General features: G+C 39.6%; 1 protein-coding gene across 1 annotated transcript in view; it reads left to right on the top strand.

Moving 5' to 3' along the window:
- Nucleotides 1-17,956, top strand: part of LOC126262614 (putative phosphatidate phosphatase) — a 132,869-nt gene extending 114,913 nt beyond the window's left edge. Inside the window, exon 7 of the mRNA XM_049959369.1 lies at nt 15,449-17,956. Within this exon, the coding sequence (XP_049815326.1) occupies nt 15,449-15,825 (377 nt within the window). The 3' untranslated portion in view covers nt 15,826-17,956. The remainder of the gene's footprint in view (nt 1-15,448) is intronic.
- The last annotated feature ends 1,924 nt before the right edge of the window (nt 17,957-19,880 follow it).

The following is a 19,880-nucleotide window of genomic DNA, read 5'->3' as shown; positions in this document are numbered from 1 at the left end:
ATATACTCCTTCCACCTTTCTGCTTTCTCTTCTTTGCTTAGAACTGGGTTTCCATCAAAGCTCTTGATATTCATGCAAGTGGGTCTCCTTTCTCCAAAGGTCTCTCTGATTTTCCTATAAGCAGTGTGTTTAAGAAATTGTTTACACAAAAGTATCATACAAACATACTGTCATTTGAGTATTGCACAGAGTCATATATGGAGAACATAGTAATAAGCATCCCAGGTGAAGCGAAACAACTGAAAGAGTTGAAAACAAATAAGTTGTCAGGTCTGGATGGAATCCCAATTCTATTTTACAACGAGTATTCTATAGCATTGGCCCCTTACTTGCCGGCCGCGGTGGCCGAGCTGTTCTAGGCATTTCAGGCCGGAACCGCGCGACTGCTACAGTCGCAGGTTCGAATTCTGCCTCAGGCATGGATGTGTGTGATGTCCTTAGATTAGTTAGGTTTAAATAGTTCTAAGTTCTATGGGACTGATGACCTCAGATGTTAAGTCCCGTAGTGCTCAGAGCCAGCCCCTTACTTGGTTTCCAGTTATCGCAATTCTCTCAGCCAGTGCAAAGTCATAAGCAACTGGAGAAAAGGACAGGTGACTCCTGTATATAAGAAAAGTGAAAGAACGGACCCACAAAATTACAGATCAGTATCATTAACATTAGTTTCCTGCAAAATTCATGAAGATATTCTGAATTCGAATATCACAAATTTCCTAGAGACAGAAAGGCTTATGTCCATGAATCAGCATGGTTTTAGAAAGCATCGCTCATGCAAAACTCAGCTTGCCCTTTTCTCAAATGAGTTACTGTGAATTACAAATGAAGGGCAACAGGCCTACAGTCCACCACTTACCGTTTGGTGGCTTGTGGAGTATGTATGTAGATGTAGATAGAGAAGAAAAGAGTACAATATTTTATTCGTTTTTTAATATTTTTTCATACAATAAGCTTTGTCAAAGTTTGTGGCGGAGTCAAGATTTATTCAGTAACCAGTCAAAAACATAGGAAACAACTAGCTTATTTAACAACTAAAAAATTTTCTGTATCACTTAAAAGACATATATTTATTAGTTTCTGGGAATTCCTCAATTGAATCCACTGTATTTTAGCCATGTTTATAATATGCTCTTATATTTATTTAGTGGTGTTGTATGAGCTCGGTATGGTAACTTACTGAAAAATTGTATGCTCATGTGGTTATAATTATTAGGGACTACAGCACATATTGAGGAACACAAATCCAAGTGACTGTTTCTGGTATTTTGTACATGCTACATTAAATCTCATGTTGAAATTTTCCAGATTAAAGTAGATTCTGCAGGACTCCCTGTGCCATAGTCCTACTGAACATTTGATTATATTTTTATACCATCTGAAAATACATTTAGCTCCTGGGAAGTTGTTCCGGAGCAAAAGTCCATACTGCAGATTGGAAAGAAAGAAAACAAGATGGGACTGGAGTGACAGCTATTTACTCACACTGTTCCTTAATCCATGCATATTATAGAAGTGTGTATTTGTATGTGTGTTTTCAACATCTCCTCCTAAACACCTGGTCCAATTTCAACCAAACTTAATACACACATCCCTTACTGTCAGGCAACTGTTGCTGTGGGGGGTAAGAATCACCTACCTATCATAGTTAAGAGGATATGACATCATAAACAATGAGCTGCACGATGTTTAAATGTGTTAATTCTTTGCTACTAACCGTATTCACAATAAGTTACACAAGCATTATCCATATGTGTGCTAAATGCGCCTAGAAAAGTATATCATACTGCCACATATAGTTCAGGATATATGATGTGAACACCAAGATGCATGAAAAACTACCACATTGTATGTGTCATTAAATTATTCTTTGCCACCAGCCCCTCCAACCAAAGCTAATCCATTCCCAACATCGAACCCTGTCTGCCCCAGTTCATACCACCATCCAACTAGGTCACTCCCACCTAACTGTCCTCCGTTCACATTCCAAGAATTCCTAACTTCCAACCTGGCCTCACCATCCTTTCCCAGGTCCCTCCCATAAAGAACAACAACCTTTCAGCAGAAGAAATGACTGCCCTAAACAAACTAAAAACAGATCCTGATTTGATCACCCTACCTGCAGACAAAGATTCCTTTATTGTTGTGATGAACCAGTGTGACCAACTAGCAGAGGGCCTCTGCCAGTTGTCTGAAACCTTCACCTACAAGCTCTGCCAAAATGACCCCATCCCAGAAGTCCAATATAACCTCCACTCCCTGCTGAAATCCTTTGGCTTAGGCCCTTCTCAGACCTCTCCCCTGAATCCATCTCTGTACTCACCCCAACAACAGTCTGCATACCCACCTTCTACATGCTTCCAAAAATGCACAAACTTAACAATCCTGGATGCAACATTGTGCCTGGTTACAGTTCTCCCAACGAAAGAATCTTGGCTCTTGTTGATCAACATCTACAACCAATTGTCCAGAACCTAGCCTCTCACGTTAAAGATACCAACCACTTCCTGCATTGGCTCTCCATCATCCCCATACCCTTATCTACCATATTCCTACTAGTCACTTCTGATGCAACCTGCTTACATACCAACATCCCTCATGCCCATGACCTGGCTGCGATTGAACACTACCTCTCCCACCGCTCTGCAGATTTCAGATCTGCCATTTCATTCCTTGCACTGCTAACCAACTACATCCTAACCCATAACTCTTTCATCTTTGGAGGGCATATATACAAACAAATTCATGGCACAGCTATGGCCACCCACATGGCACCCTCTTATGCCAACCTCTTCATGAGCCACCTAGAGGAAACATTCTTAGCTTCCCAATATCACAAACCCCTGGTCTGGTTCAGGTTTATCGATGACATCTTTGTAACCTGGACCCAAGGCCAGGGCACCTTACCCTCATTCCTCCACAATCTCAACACCTTCTCTCCCATCCACTTCATTGGTCCTCATCAATTCACCTTCCTAAATGTCGATCTCCTCTTCTCAGATGGCTCCATCCACACTTCAGTCCATATCAAATCCATTAATCACCAACAGTTCCTGCATGTTGGTAGCTGCCACCCCTTCCACACCAAAAGATCCCTCCCAAATAGCCTGGACACCCATGGTAAATGCATGTACAGTGATGAGAACTCCCTCATCCAGTATGCTGAAGGACTCACAAAGGCTTTTGCAGACAGCCAATACCCTCCAGACATAATTCACAAACAGATCTCCTGTACCATATTCTCACACTCACCTGATCCTCACAGCCATCCGAAAAACCAGCCACAAAGAAGCACCCCCCCCCCCCCCCCCCCCGTTTCACCCAGTACCACCCTGGACTCGAACAACTGAACGATGTCCTTTGTCATGGCTTTGATTACCTATCATCATACCCTGAAATGAGGGACATACTACCCAAGATACTTCCGACCCCTCCCAAAGTGGTGTTCCGCTGCCCAACCAACCTCCACAACATCCTAGACCATCCCTATGCCTCTCCCACCTCCATCCTCTGCCACAGGAATCGTATGCCTGTGGAAGACCCAAATGCAAGGCCTGCCCAATCCATCCACCCAACACTACCTACTCCAGTGATGTCACAGGCTTATCGTACCCCATCAGAGGCCATGCCACATTACAAACAAGGTCTGCCGCAATCACTAAACAGCATTTTAGATTGGTATGACAACCTGTCAACTAGAATGAATGGCCACTACCGAACTGTTGCCAAAAACAAAATGGACCACCCAGTGACACAACATGCAGCAGAGCACAACATGTGAGATTTCAATGGCTGCTTCACAGCGTGTGCCATATGGATCCTCCCCACCACCACCAGCTTTTCTGACATGCATGTATGGGACTATCCTTATAGCACATCTTTCACTCCCATAACCTTTCTGGCCCAAACCTAAGGTAACTCACTGTCCTCAGACCCCCACCCAATAGTGTGTGTGTGTGTGTGTGTGTGTGTGTGTGTGTGTGTGTGTGTGTGTGTGTGTGTGTGTGTGTGTGTGTGTGCGCGCGCGCGCGCGCCCACTCTTCCACAAGCCGCTAGACGCTTGTTCCGATCCCTCCTACCTGCCTCCTGCCTCTCTCCATTCCTCACCCCACACCCCCACCTCACCCCAGTACACTCACCATGGGCCAGGAAAGAGCTGGAAGTTGACTGAGCACAATGTAGGGAGACAGGCATGTGCATATGAGTGACTGTGTGTGTGTTTGTGCGTGTGTTTTTCCTACAAGCTTGAAAAAGGAAGTGCACTCCGAAAGCTAGCTAAGCTCTGTACCTGTTGTTCGGGTACCTGTCGACGAAACAGCACTTCCGCCTTTTGGTGAGTCATCTCCTTTCTTCCTAAATAATACATAATTCTCAACCTGAACTTTCTGTACATTATTAAAACACAAAATATTACATACATACAAGTAAAAGTGAAAGATACTGTACTAAAGCAACATCAATACACAGTCTCTCTTCAAAAAATTCAGTGGGCAAGAGTATCATGGACTAATGCTACTTTACTCCAGTACAACAAGCTATGGTGTTAGATGGAACTAGTGTAGACACACTATTGAATGTACCATCTAAAATTTTTATGGGATTCATACATACATTTTCCATAAAATTATTAAAATCTATAATCATAATTAAATGTACTATGGATTAATGTTACAGTGGAAGCATTTTAACAGAAGATGCAAAATTATAAATGTAAGCAGAAGATCAAATAAAGAAAGTATTTGAATGCTAAATTTTCATAAAATAGAGACGGTGTAACATAATTATGACTTTATTGTTAGACGTATAGCAAGGTTGTTAATTAAAATTAAAAAGAAATGTTGGACATTACTATAACTGCCCTCTTTGACTATTGTGTTTACCTGGAATATTTACGCTGGAGTTGTGACCAGATAATCCACAACTTGCACCTGAACATGCACCTGTTGGAGGACAGGAAGGCACCAGCTCCAACATAACCCAGCATTTTTTGAATTGCTACACCAGCCGGTCTTCAGATACATCAAAATATCAGTTTCATCTGAAGTAGTTTTGTTCATTAAGCAAATGGTATGGATCTCTCTTAACATGAACAAAGATTTCTATTTCTTCCAGTATGTTTAAAGTGTAGCTTCTCGGTGGCTTGTATAAAATTTCCAGATTAAGAACTTACAAGTATGCTTACAATTAAAAGTCAAAATAATAAGTCGGAACAGAATAAAGCTAAAATCACAAAGGCAGTTAAGAGCAATTGCATTGTTATCATTCAGGATTATGGCTATGCACAAAAAATGATGTAGTTTTGTAATTGCAACAATATTAAAGCATCCAATCACTGAATTTCAGAAGACAGTAAACATAAACTTGCAAAGAGTAAATTTTTTTATGACAATAAATAAATGAAGAAAATGATCATGATGAATCTGCCCATTTCAGAGATAAGTGCAAAAATTGAACTGCATAAAGCCAAGCATTTGATTAAACTTATTTTTAATAATGTGTCCCACCCTAATTATGAAATTAATAAAGAATGTGATAAAGGAATTGAAGCACCTTATAGTTTTAGCAGATTGTGTAATGTGAATAATTGTTTTGTATTCACTAAGGATATTAAGATTCCAAAAGGAGTGGCACTTACTTCATTCAATATTGAAAACTTAAAATGTAAACTTAGCTGTCAGTGAAATTCTAGACATTATAAAGAAGAATCTCTTGTCACATAGAAAGGTGAGTTGTGGTGAGTGTGTTGATCTCATAGAAATTTTAAAATTAGGTCTATCCTTTGATTAATTCAAACTTAATGACAGAATAGTTTATCAACATGACAGGTTATCCATGGGGAACAGTTTGGCCTAAACCATGGCCGAGATTTCTATTAAAAAACTTGAGAACAGTTTTTTCCAATGTGAATCCACTAATATTAGATATGGTTATTTATTAAAGATGATGTAGATTATATTACTGTACTACTTTATAAAGGTGATAAGGGTTAAGTGTCTCCAGTAGCAGAAAAAATCAGCACACTGCAACTAAAAATTTCAATTTACTGTTGAATTTTAAAAAGAGGATAGCATTTGTTTTCTTGACATCACAATAACTAACATAACTGGAAAATATTGATTGTGAGTGTTCAGAAAACTGATGATGACAGATACATTCATAAATTTAGACTGTACCCACCCAACAAGTTACTAATGGACCTATTATAGATAGTTAGCCCATGGGATCCTAAAACTTTCACTTGAAAAAGAACTTCCATACGCACATGCAAGAAGTCTACCAATTTTACATAAAGCACTGAAAAGATACACTTTAGACAAACTGGAAGAAATGGTGTTTCAACATCTTTCTAATCCTGCTGGTGTAGCAATTTGGTGAATGCTAACAGCACAAGTAGACACTATGGCTATGCCATAAGTAAACATGATGGCTACAAGCTGGCAACAGTACCAATATCCAACATTCCATTTTAATTATAATTAATGCCCTTGCTATTTTTGCAATAATAAAGTCATCGTTATGTTATATCAGTCCTGTTTTATGCAAATTTAGTTGTACATACTTCCTTTATAAGAACTTATGCTTGTTTTCATAATTTTGTGCTGTACAAGGGTCATTCCATCAGTCACAGTAACTATGGTATATCGTGCAAACATGTGGCATCACCATAATCCCAATAAATACATTCGAAAACCGATGGCTAACAGTACTGAGATTGTGACTGCATGAGAGGATGACTCAGTACCAGTGCCTGAACATTCAGTGTGATCCTGGCCATCCTACAAGATGGATATGAGCAGAACACCGAGCATACATGAAAGTTGCCTTTCTTTATGGCAGAAATGGTACTTCATGTCATGGAGAACTACAAGCAACTGTAGGTGACAGAGCATTGCCCCATTGAACAGCTGCATGTTGAGTGGAGGCTCACCGACATGGACATGCAGTACCAACAGACTTGCCACAAAGTTGGCAGCCCATGTCTGCCCATACTGAGCTGTTCATGGCTGTTATTGGACTGTGTTCAATAGATGACCAATGTTAGTCTGTGCAAGACTTAACAAATGAATGAGAAAGCTGAGGACAACAGTGTTCCACATTTTATAGCAGGACCTGAAGGTGTGCAAGAAGTGTTCAAAATGGGTACCACATTGGTTAACAAAGATGTTGAAGTTGACACAATTTGAGACCGGCCGTATCAACCTGGATTGATTTGAGCTGAAAGGAAATGACGTGCACAGTCGCATTATTGTGATTGACGAAATGTAGGCACAAGTGTATAAACCAGAATAGTGTTATGTAGGTTCATCACAATGCCACAAGGTGTAACAGAATCCATCACACATTAAGGTCATGCTCAGTTTGCTGTATGTCAGCCACAATATACCGCAACTCTCTGCTGTACCTTCTGTGATGTACACTTTGGTGAAAACATCTCGCACTCGTGGATAATGCAGTGATCTCCATGGTAATGCTATAGCCCCCTCTGCAGACGTTATCAAGAATTGTTTGTAGCAGTGGGGGTGGGAAACCCTCCCCGCCCACTCTGTTCACCAGACCTCAATCCATGTGACTTTGACCTCATTCCACAACTGAAGAAACCGTTGTGTGGGAGGTGCTTTGCAAACAGGGTGGATGTTGTTGTTGTGGTCTTCAGTCCAGAGACTGGTTTGATGCAGCTCTCCATGCTACTCTATCCTTTGCAAGCTTCTTCATCTCCCAGTACCTACTGCAACCTACATACTTCTGAATCTGTTTAGTGTATTCGTGTCTTGGCCTCCCTCTACAATTTTTACCCTCCACGCTGCCCTCCAATACTAAATTGGTGATCACTTTATGCCTCAGAATATGCCCTACCAACCGATCCCTCCTTATAGTCAAGTTGTGCTACAGATTTCTCTTCTCTCCTATTCTATTCAATACCTCCTCATGAGTTCATTGTGGTCAGAGTCCACATCTGCCCCTGGAAATATCGTACAATTCAAAACCTGGTTCCTGAATCTCTGTTTTACGATTATATAATCTATCTGAGACCTACCAGTATCTCCAGGCTTCCTCACATGGTGGATCGCCTAATGGAATTTTGACAACAGGTGACACACATTGATGACAATGACAATGGTGTTTAGAGCTCTCCCCATTGATAGCAATGCTGTGGGGATGTACTGGGGGACTATTTTGAAGGATAGTAGATGATTCTGATTCATTTTTGTTCCATTTGTACTCGTGCACAATAAATTTATGCAGAGTTCCAGTGAGTGTGTGTCATTTCACTCTTTGCTGTGACCTCCTCTACTGGAATCCTATTTTATTTAGGTGTTTATATAAATTATGTATGTCATTTATTTTTTATTCAACAAAACCATAAAAAATAGTGTAATCACAATTTCTCTTTAAGCAGCTGGTGCTGAGTAATTTTTCTAGTAAATAAAATAAAATGTCATCACACTGGACATGTGTGGAAACTGCGACAGAATAGCGAGAAATGTTTAACAGTGTGAAGACTGCCAACACTTTTTTTCATGTTGGGTACTGTGTAGCAACCAGCAAGGATAGAGATGTGGTTAGTTTTTGGGATTGATCTGGCAGTAGCACAGGAAGAACTGAAATAGTTGAGAGCTGTAGCGCAGCAATAAAGTTAGGAATAGGAAGATGACTAAATTGTGGTCAAGCAGGCCAGATCAGGCAACAGGTTTAAGATATGCTGCTAGTCTACTAGATTTAGTTTAGATGTCTCCGACAGCAACATTGCTCTGGAAATCATAAACAGAAGCGTGCAGACAATCCAAGGAATTTAAGATCACTGACAAGACAGGAGAAAAAGTGCAGTCAAAGATTGGTAGTAGTCACATGGATTTAAAAAAAAAAAAAAAAAAAAAAAAACACAAAGATTCTTCTGCTAAGGATTAGTTCCGGCAGGGGCATGTTTGAACTAGCACAGACATCACTGGTTAGCAAATGCAAGTAACTAGTATTTGCAAACCAAGTGCATGGCTTAGTGATATCATCTGTGGTTTACATTCTTGGGTGAAAGATATTGGTAAAGAAGGTCACGTAGCAGTTATTGGAGGGTGCTGGGAACATTTTGAACCTTAACCACAACCAGAAAATTGCGGTTGACATCAAGGACATAGCTGGGATGCTCCTCACACAAATGTGAAGATGGTGTCACTCTTTGAGTGCTATGACAAATTCTGGATGAAGCTATCTGCTGAATGTGTTTAATGGCGAGCTTCAAGAGTCTCTCAGCAGAATGAGGCAACCACATGTGGTTGTGATTAATTTGTCACTTCTTGCATAGTCACACTAAACTTAGCACGGTCTACATATGTATGTTGTTCTGGTTAGAGGTTACTTGCGTGACTAATTTCCAGAAGCATTCAGTGTTCAATCCCTGTGATATGTAGCATTTTCACTAGGTGTTTTTAGGATAAATGTCTCCAAAAGACGGAGCTGCTTAATAACTGTAGACACACAACAGTAAATGGAGAAAAAAAATGGCAGTTTAGACAGTGCAAATGTTAACTATCATAATGCAATTTTGACATTTCTATCAAAACATAGGAAGCTCGTTCAGAAAGAAAATGAGCTTCTCATATCATACCAGACATGGAGAAATCTAAACATATTTCCAAAGATATGCTACGCATAAAACATCATTTGGAAGTCACGGGGATTGAACACATGCATCTACATGGATGCAAGTTAGTATCACATTACTGTAGGTGTAACAAGAAGAAAGGGCTAATGTCTCCATACACAAAAAGCGATATAAAGTCCCAAGCCATAGACCACTGTGAATATTGAATTGAACAGCTATTTGAGAGTTGTATTTCAGTAGTAAGTTTCGAAACATACAAGATAGTAGGTCTATTTCAGTTCTCGATTAAATTTTACTTTGATACACGATAACTGTTCTGACAGTCTATAGGCCCCCAATAGGAAATGTTTTAAAAGTCATTAAGCAATTAGAAGTGGGCACTAATAGTGCTAATTAGAAATAATTGAAAAGTGATTGTATATGGAGATTTTAATATAGATTTCATCTAGGATATTTCAGATATATGGCATTCAGAGTTACTGATATCCAACATTAATTTGACTTTTGAAGTAACATTCCCAGCAAAGACGAAACAGTGACTGATAATTTCTAAATCTATCTTTAAGGATGAAGTTACTATCCGCATCCCTTCAGAACCTCACCACCTTTCCACCCATATGCTTCACTGAGTCCTCCTCAGCCCAACACGTCATTCTTCAATGTCAAATTCCACTTCACAGATGGCTCCATCAGCTACCCCATTCACATCAAACCTACCAGCCATCAACAATACTTCCATTCTGACAACTGCTAACCATCCCACACCAAAAAGTCCTTTCTATAAAGCATTGCCACTTGCAATCGGCACATTAGCTGTGATGAGCAGTCCCTCTCCAAATATGCGGAGGGTCGTGCTGGGGTCTTCACAGCTGGAAATTACTTTTCACATCTTGTCCAGAAACAAATCTCCATCTTGTCTCCTCAGTCACTTACCATTCCTCACACACAAACTGAATGGTTATAAAGGAGCAGCCCCTTGTGACTCTGTAACAGCCAGAATTGGAGCAACTGGACCATGTTCTTCGCCAGGGTTTCAACTGCCTCTCATCATGCCATGAAATGCGAAATGTCCTCCACACATTTCCCAAAGGGATATTCCACCACCCAGCCAACCTACACAAAATCCTCGTCTGCCCTATTCCACTCCTGCTCCAAAGCCTTTGCCCTATGACTTGTATCCATGTACCTTTGTCCTGAATATGAAAACTGTCTGATGCATGCTACCAATATCACCATCTCCAGTCCTGCCACAGACACATACTGTCCCATACAGTGCAGGGCTACCCCTAGAAGCAGCCATGTAATCTACCAACTTAGCTGCAACAACTGTGCAGCATTTTATGAGGCATGTTCAGAAAATAAGTGTACTGTGACCATAATGTTAATTAGCTACACTGAGTGGTAGAGAGGGGATATCCTGACCAGAGTGAGCATTGCAGAAACATGTAGTACCTAACTCACCTTGTAGTGTCCAGTTCCATGCAAAATGTCGGTAAGAAATCCTGGCAAGTGCGAGCCACATGCTGTGATCTGCCTCCTACTCAAGGATGGAATAAGACCTATCAAAATTTTTCGGGAATCAAAATGATTTACAATGAAGGTTTTACGAATGGAATGAGTGTGTTTAAGTGTTGTAGGAAGTTTAGTGGAGACAGAACAAATGTTCATATGAACAGGGTAGCCAGTGGCCTTCCATTTTAACTGATAAGTTGGTGCAAAAAAATCTAGGAAACTGTTGGTGAAGACTGCCAGTTGACAGTGGATGAAATTTCTGCAATGTTTCCACAACTCTCCAGAATGCTCATATACAAAACACTCATAGAAATGCTGGGATACTGGAAACTGTGTGCAAGATGGGTCCCAAAACAGCTGACAGAGCAGCATAAGACAAACCAAGTCACTTTCTAGAGTGACTTGAATTGGAAAGTGAGGACTTTCAGAGCTCTATTGTGGGTAGAGATGAAACACGGGTGGCTCATTACACACCTGAGACAAAAAGACAGGTAACACAGTGGTGTCACACCAATTCCCCATGTATCGAAAAATCCAAAGCCACAACTGTGGGCAAAAACATCATGGCCTCAATGCTTTGGGACAGAAGAGGCATCATTTTGGTCAAATTTCTGCCTCAGGAGGAGACTATCAATGCATGACAATATCAAGAGACCCAAAAAATTCAAAGGAGCATTTAAAACAAAGGGAGAAGAATGCCGACCACAGGAGTGTTCTTGTAGGATAACAGCACCAGTCCTCACACAGCCTTAGCCACAAAGACACTCTTAGACTCATTTAGTTGGGATGTTTTGAACTGCCCTCTGTACTCTTCTCTGTTCCCACTCCAACCTCCCTCATCATGTCTTCTGTCTCCCCCCCCCCTCCCCTCCTACCCCCAGCACACCTGCATAGATCTTTTCTTTTCCCTTCTCTATCTCTCTCCTCTTCCCCCCCCCCCCCCCCTCAGCACAGCCTCCCAATGCTGCACCTAGCAGCCCACCATCCTGCCTCACTAACCTTGTACACACCCATAGGCACCACTACAGTGTTTTACCCCACACCCACACTGCTGCCCGTATGCCTTTTCTGCCCCACCACTACCCACATTAGCTGAGATTGCCACTCATTGCAGTTGGGATTCAGTGCCCAGAGATGGCAGTGGTGATGTATATGTGCACGTTGTGCTTGTGTAAATGTGATGAATGACTATGTCCAATTTATTAGTCTACTTTTAAATTGTTTGTCTGCTGATTAACAGACACTCTATGCGGTGAATAGCAATTTGTTCTTATTCACGTTGTTATCCCTAATTTAAAAAAAAGTGAGCCCCATAATATATAGTTTATCTGACTGAGATGATCAAATAGCATCAATGAAGCATCTCCATCAGTCAGGTTTCGCTCAGAAAGGAAAATTTCCACAGAATTGTAAATGCTGAATCAGTTACATTATTAAGAGAGAATATACTTGATGAAAACTGGGTGAAGTTTACCTAGAAGACCCATTAGATGATAAACTCTTTCCTAAAAATATTCTTACAGCATTACAAATCCAGTTTTCCTTTACAAGGGGCCAGGGGTGGAAACTGAGAAAATGGATGGCTAATGTTAGGGATCATAATCTCATGGGCTAGGAAGAGAGAACTTAATTTAATAAAAAGGACTAGCTCTAATCAAGACTTTCAGATGTACTACAAGCGATATTGTAAAATTCTATCACCAAAAAGGCATGTGCTATGGACAAAAGATTCAAAATTCCAAGGGCAGTTTGGGGCACTATTAAGCAAGAAATAAACAAATTCAGCAACAAAAATGGTACTGAATTCCCAGATGAATAGTGGCAGTGAGACAGATGATATGAAATTCAAATCATTGACTACTGGCTACTAAATTCAATAAATGATTTCTAAATGTGGCTGAAAACATGAGGAACAAAAAATGGTCCTTTGGAAGCATATCCAATAAAACTTACTTAGACAGGCAATGCTAATTCCACCACTGGACAGCAGTGATGACTGGGTGTTGTGTGATGTCCTTAGGTTAGTTAGGTTTAAGTAGTTCTAAGTTCTAGGGGACTGATGACCATAGATGTTAAGTCCCATAGAGCTCAGACCCATTTGAACCATTTTTGAACTAAAAAGTAGTAACTCTTTTGACTATCATGGTAGCTCACCCATAGTGCTAAAATCATGTGCTGGAAACTAAATTACAAATCAAAGTAACTTCTATGTACATAGTAATTATAATTAAAGTTAAATTTTCAAAAAACTATAGAAATAACACCACTGGTCATAATGATGTCAAATTGCAAACGAATATTATTGGAGAAGGGGGAAATGTATGGCAGAAAAAAAATAGTGTGAAAATTGATCAATAGATGGCCCTGTATGTGTCAGAATATGTAACTGAAAACACCTGTCATGCGTGCGACCCATTGAAGTTGGTATAAACACGCTGGATATACAGCTTTTCCTCCTTCCGTGTCTGCTACCTTCGCCATGATTGTCTCAATGCAGGATCGTGCTCTGCTTGTAAAGCTGTAGTACAAGAATGATGACTGTGCACATGTCACTCTGCAGAAGTTCTGGACACTGAAGGGTTTGAAAAAATGCGTTGGCCTGATGACAGCTGTGGGTTTGGAGAAAAAGATTTGGAAATTCGAAAAAACAGATTCTTTTGTGTGCAACCTGGTAGAGGGAGGAAACGAATTGATTCAACATCAGTGGAAGCAGTGGCCACAGCAATGCAGGAGGAGGTGAGTGGTAATGTGCAAACGTCTAGTGCACGGAGAATTGCCCGACCATTCGGCATACCCGTGAGCGCGGTTCGTAAAATCCTACAGAACATCCTTCTTTGCTATCCATTCAAAATTACCCATGTGCATGAGTTACTTCCTGTTCACCCACCAGCATGAGAGAACTTAGCTTTAGAATTTCTTGCTCGCATGGAAGTGGACAACTATTGACTGTGGAAGATTTTGTGGACAGACGAAGCCCACGTCCATCTTGACAGGATATGTCAATACACAGAATTGTCAAATATGGGCAATGGAAAATCCACATGCAAATCAACCAGTACCACTTCATCCTGAAAAGGTCACAGTGTGATGCGGGTTTATGTCATCATTTTTTCGAAGAGACAAGTGCTTCCAATCCTGTTGCCTGTACCATCACTGGTAAATGCTATGACTGTCTTTTGCGCAATCATGTTATTTCAGCTCTCCAACTGTGTGGATGGGATCATTTTTATGCAAGATGACAAACCTCTGCACATTGCAAATCCCGTTAAGCAGCTGCTGAAGTGCCACTTCGGAAATGCTTGAATATCAGCCGCCATTTCCCTACAGCCTGATTGTCCCGATCACCTGATCTTAATCCCTGTGACTTCTGACTGTGGGGCTATCTGAGAGATGTTGTGTTCAGTGTTCCAATTGCAAACTTAGCTGCATTGAAGGCACGCATTGCACAACACAGTCTGAACATGGCCCTGGAAACACTTCAATCACTTGTGGAACATGCTGTTTCTTGATTTCAACTTATTGCAGAACATGGGGGACAGCATATTGAACATGTTTTGTGCCAGTCACACAGAAATTAATAATCCGATTTGATTTTGATTGATGATTTTTATGCAGTTTTTGGCCTCAGGACAGTTAAAAACCGATGTGGTCGATGCTTTTTATGTGGTTTTTGGCATCAGGACAATTAAAAACTGATGTGAGTGATGCTTTTTATGCAGTTTTTGGCCTCAGGACAATTAAAAACCGATTTTTCCCATCCGATGTGATATGACTTTGCCTTGGTGGATAGGCTTACTTAACTAACAGTATCACACTCGTACACCCACGCACACTTGAGTAGTACAGTTTGTTTGACATCAAACGTACACCTTAGGCATTGTTATATGGTTCATTTGTCATTTGTAGTCGACCACTATTAAATTATGATGTTTACAATGCCATCTATTGCTACATTTTTTAACTATTTATTTTTCTTCTGCCATATGTTTTCTCCCTTGTCCAATAATATTCCGTTGCAATTTGATGTCATTCTGACAAGTGGCGTTATTTCTACAGCAATTTAACTTGAATTATAATCACCTTGTACAACCAAGCATACCTGAATATATGAGAGCAGTTTGAAAACTTCTCGGAACAGAATAGAAAAAAAAGCTCTTACATCATTGGAACTTTTTTTTATTTTTCAATGTTGCCTCCTTGTAGATTAATGCATTAATGCATTTGGTCCAACAATGTTCCATTGCCTTGAACTCATCTTGAAAATGTGTTTCCTCCATGCCCACAAAATCGTTGTCAACTCTGGCTATCAGTTCTCCATTTGAAGTGAATGGATTTGTGTTTCAGGACCAGTTCCCCTGAATGAAAATATTTTTGGGGATGATGACTTTGCTGCCTCACGCGTCACTGAGAGGTCAACTGATAATGCAAGCTTGAGCTGTCCAACTCATGAAAACTCAAAAGAACCACTTATTGAAGCACAATCATCCATGGACTACAAGAACCAGCCTGTCACTCCAGAAATGATTTGTCGTTTCCTAGGAGCTGACCCAAGAAAAGAGAACAACAAAGACTGGAGGAGAGGAAAATCTAGAATAGTAACTGACACCTCTGAAATGGAAGAGGTTGAGAAAATAAAAGAAAAAGTTGCTAGACAGAAACAAGAGAAACCCATTCATAGGCCTACTGCCCTCAAAATGGAGAAAACTACAGCTATGAGATGACTCTTTGATGACTCTTATGATTCCGAAGCCATGAATGCAAGTGACCTATGTGATGGTGAGTCATCACTGAATTGGGAAGATGAATTAAATGAGTCAGAAAGCCAAGATGAGTGTGTGTAACTAAGGAGATTTTCAGCCTTGAGCCCAGAAACCATTAAAGAATTGATATAGGAAAAGGAGTTAACATTTTGCAGCTCAAGTGTTAAAACCTTGAGCCAAGTGGTTTGAGATCTGCTTTGTATTGGCTACGATCTTTTTGAGGATATTTTTATACTTTTTACAGCATCTTTGGAAATTTAGATAACTATTACTTTGGCTGTACAGGATGCGACTACTCCCTATGTAATCCATACGTTGTAGCTGTTACTCCTCAATAGCTTTTCCATATGTCTTTTGAGAGGAAAAGCAATTTTAAAGTAATGGGACAAAACATCAACAAATAATTTTGTTTACTTCTCACAGTCATTCTCACAATGAACATTTTCTTAAATCTCATAATTCAGCAGGTACTTATTTAACATTTGACATTAAACTGTTGGTATGTCTTCTGTACATGAGTTTGGATTTGTTTACACCCAGTTCTGTAAGTAAGAGACCCATGTACTGGAAAACCCTATTGGGCAACTTTTGTAAACTGAGTACCAGTGTAGAAACAGTATTTATAAATATAGCACTGACTGAACTGCAGGATTTGAGTGTTACTCTTGTAGGCATGTTGCCTATGTTGAGACAGAGACAAAGAATGTGCTCAGTAGATTACTCACATCAGTTCATCCATGTGATTCAATGGCAAAGTTTATATTAAAGTCACCACACAATATAATTCTATTGCATTTGGTCAGGTAAAGGTCCATAACTTGACCCAATTTATTTTGAAATACTTGAATGTTACCACCTGTTTTTGTGGTATAATCTCAAGAACAAGAAGCTCACAATGTTTCTCAACATTTAGGCTGTTTGTTTTCAGTGCACAGAATTGTGTATCTCCTCTACCTAACATCATACAGCCACCATCTCTTTTGGAAGTTCTGCAATACTATGAGACAGTATTATAATTTGTAATATTGGTTACTGTTTGTTATCACCCTTGAGCCAGTGTCCCGTGAGTTACCATATATTACATCTAGATTATTGAGTTCATTTAAATAGTGCATCAGATTTCCAAGAGCTTATTCCTCATGCATTGTACTTTCTGACTGATAACACAGAGAGCTGTGACATTTGTCATGCACGTAAATTTTGGAGTAGTTACGTTTTTAAGAAGAGGTCAAGACGGCAGCCAATATGAAAGTTTTTGTATGTTTCTCCATGAAAAAAAGGGTAATTTTGCTGTTAAGAAGAAAGTATGTACAAATTACAGGCATAAAATTGAAAAGTAGAATGAATGTGTGTTGACCGTACAATTTAGAGTCAGTGCACAGAAAATGAATATCTCGAGTCTCCATGTAGGATAATATTTTGTCTTTACAGTTAGAGTTTTAAGGTTTTGTGATCTGTCCAGCTGGTTTCCAAAAATTGAGGGAGATGTTCTTAATGTGTTAACTGGGTGACTGACTCTTGACTTTTTTTTTTCATCTCCCCTCATACACCTGACTCATTAATGAAAAGTATGCACTGATGACACAGATAAGCAGTATGCACTGATAACATAGATAGCCTCAGAAATCTCAAGAATAAGCGAATTGATTGACAAAAGAATGTTAAAAGGAATCTTGTAATATTATAACAGTACTTATATGGTAAGTGGAGCATGGTTTCAGGTGAGGTTAAAGTACAATTTGCCCCTATGTACTTGAAAAAATAAATGAAGAATCACAAGCAGAAGAGTATTTCTGGACCTCTCAAAAGCTTTCAGTAGAGTACATCAGGATGTGTTCTTATCAAAAATTGTAATGAGTTGCATCACTGGAAAACTCATGCAATTGCAAGAAGCGTATTTAAAAGGCAGACAACAATGTACAGAATTTATATATGATAATGTAGAAGTACTGGAGAGGTGATAGTCAAGAATAAAAAAAAAGAAAAATTATACATTTTGATGTTCCTCGGGGCTCCACTTTAGGTTATTCCTATTCGTGTTACATAAATGATTTCCCCAAGTTCTCTACATAATGCGCATCTGATCACTACATATGGCAACGACACATCTAATGTTTGTTGTGCAGACAATGAAGCCAGCCTTACTGGAGAGCTTCAAAATTTTACTGAAAAGGCAAAAGTCACTTTGAAAGAGTCAGTTTAGAAGTTAACATACAAAAAACAAAATATTATTCACTTCAAACCAAGTGATCCAAATAGACAAAATATTATGAATGATGAGATTCCATCAAAAACATGTTCAAAATTAAATTTTTGGATTTATAGATAGATAACAGACTTCCGTGGAAGCAGCAAGTTAAGGAGATTATCATCACACCTTACATCTGAAGCCCTAAATACTGCATATTTTGTGTAAATAATCCTTTCTTGTCGTATGGAATAGTACTGTGGGGTGTGACTTGTGATAATTACATGAGAAGACAGCCTTAAGGATCACGGTAAAAGTGAAACAAGGAACACTTCTGTAAAAGCCAATTCAGGTTTCAGCATTCTCGCAGTTTATGCCATGTATATGCTAGATACCATTTTATGAGTGAAAGAAGACACTAAGGTCACAAATAGGAATATGAAAATTGACAACCATGATATAATACATAAAACAAACTTAATTGGTCAACATAAGGTTAAATTTAACGAAAAAAAAAAAAAAACTGTAGAGTCTTGTACCATAGGAAGCAAGTGAGAGGATGTTATAATGGGTGGCCGGTATCCTCTTTCCACAACAAAAATGCACATGTGTATTGTTTTTTATTTACATGAACTGTAAGTTTTACTTAAGTGGAATAGAGTCCACGTTCTGTGGTACAAGATAATCAGTAATAGCCCTCCTGCAAACAATATTGGTGATCTCCTATTCCAAAATTTAGCCTCACTGCTAGTCTTGATCTGGTCATTATGCATGGTCGTAGTATGAGCGAGTCAGTGAGTGAGCTCGCACTGCAACTAACTGACAGACGCCAAACTGGAATGTGAGTTGGTGAGTAAGTCCGGTCAGCGACGGCGGCCTAAGTACTTTCTGTGGAGAGGGTGTTGGCAGTGTTTAGCTTGTGAGTCTCTCTCTGGCCTGTCTCATGACAGATGCACTTGGTCGAGTGCCTACTATTGATCTTCGTGCCACATCTTTGCCAGCACAAAACCCAGATGTCAAAGAAACAATTTTTCATAATTTGCTACCAAATGATCATAAGATGTTGACAGGAGATAGCTTTAAAAATCTACTTAAGGATGGGTTATTCATAGATGCCCTCATAACTTGGACTGAATAATTATTTAAGTAACAATCAGACCAATTATATACTATGGAATCGATGATTGCCCTACGATTTGTGTTATTTAATAGTAGCATATTGTAAGAAATAATGCTGTAATTTGAACTTTATCAACATTATCCATGTGCCTAAAATTGCATATTATGAGCAGAAAAAAATGAATTTGGAAAACAATGTAAACAACATTTTTCGTACGAGAACTGCTCTGCATTTTGATGGACTTTCCTGTATTATTTATAATGAACATTGTCTGTATATTGTGAAGGCCAACTTAGCGCCCGCATCTCGTGGTCATGCGGTAGCGTTCTCGCTTCCCATGCCCGGGTTCGATTCCTGGCGGGGTCAGGCATTTTCTCTGCCTCGTGATGGCTGGGTGTTGTGTGATGTCCTTAGGTTAGTTAGGTTTAAGTAGTTCTAAGTTCTGGGGGACTGATGACCATAGATGTTAAGTCCCATAGTGCTCAGAGCCATTTGAACCATTTGAACCAACTTAGCATTAAATTACCTTTTCTAAGCTTGCTTAATTTTCCTTGCATGTGAGCCGTAATAATATTGCACATGTAATTATTGCCAAGGCCATTGAGCTGAAGTGAAATCTTCCTCAAACGTTATTGGAATCAACAATACAATCATTTCTGAATAATTTGCAGATTTCTGAGAATTAATTATTTTCACCTTTTACCTGTT

Source organism: Schistocerca nitens, chromosome 6, assembly GCF_023898315.1.
Source record: "Schistocerca nitens isolate TAMUIC-IGC-003100 chromosome 6, iqSchNite1.1, whole genome shotgun sequence".
NCBI lineage: Eukaryota > Metazoa > Arthropoda > Insecta > Orthoptera > Acrididae > Schistocerca > Schistocerca nitens.
This window is presented reverse-complemented; position numbering and strand designations above follow the sequence as displayed.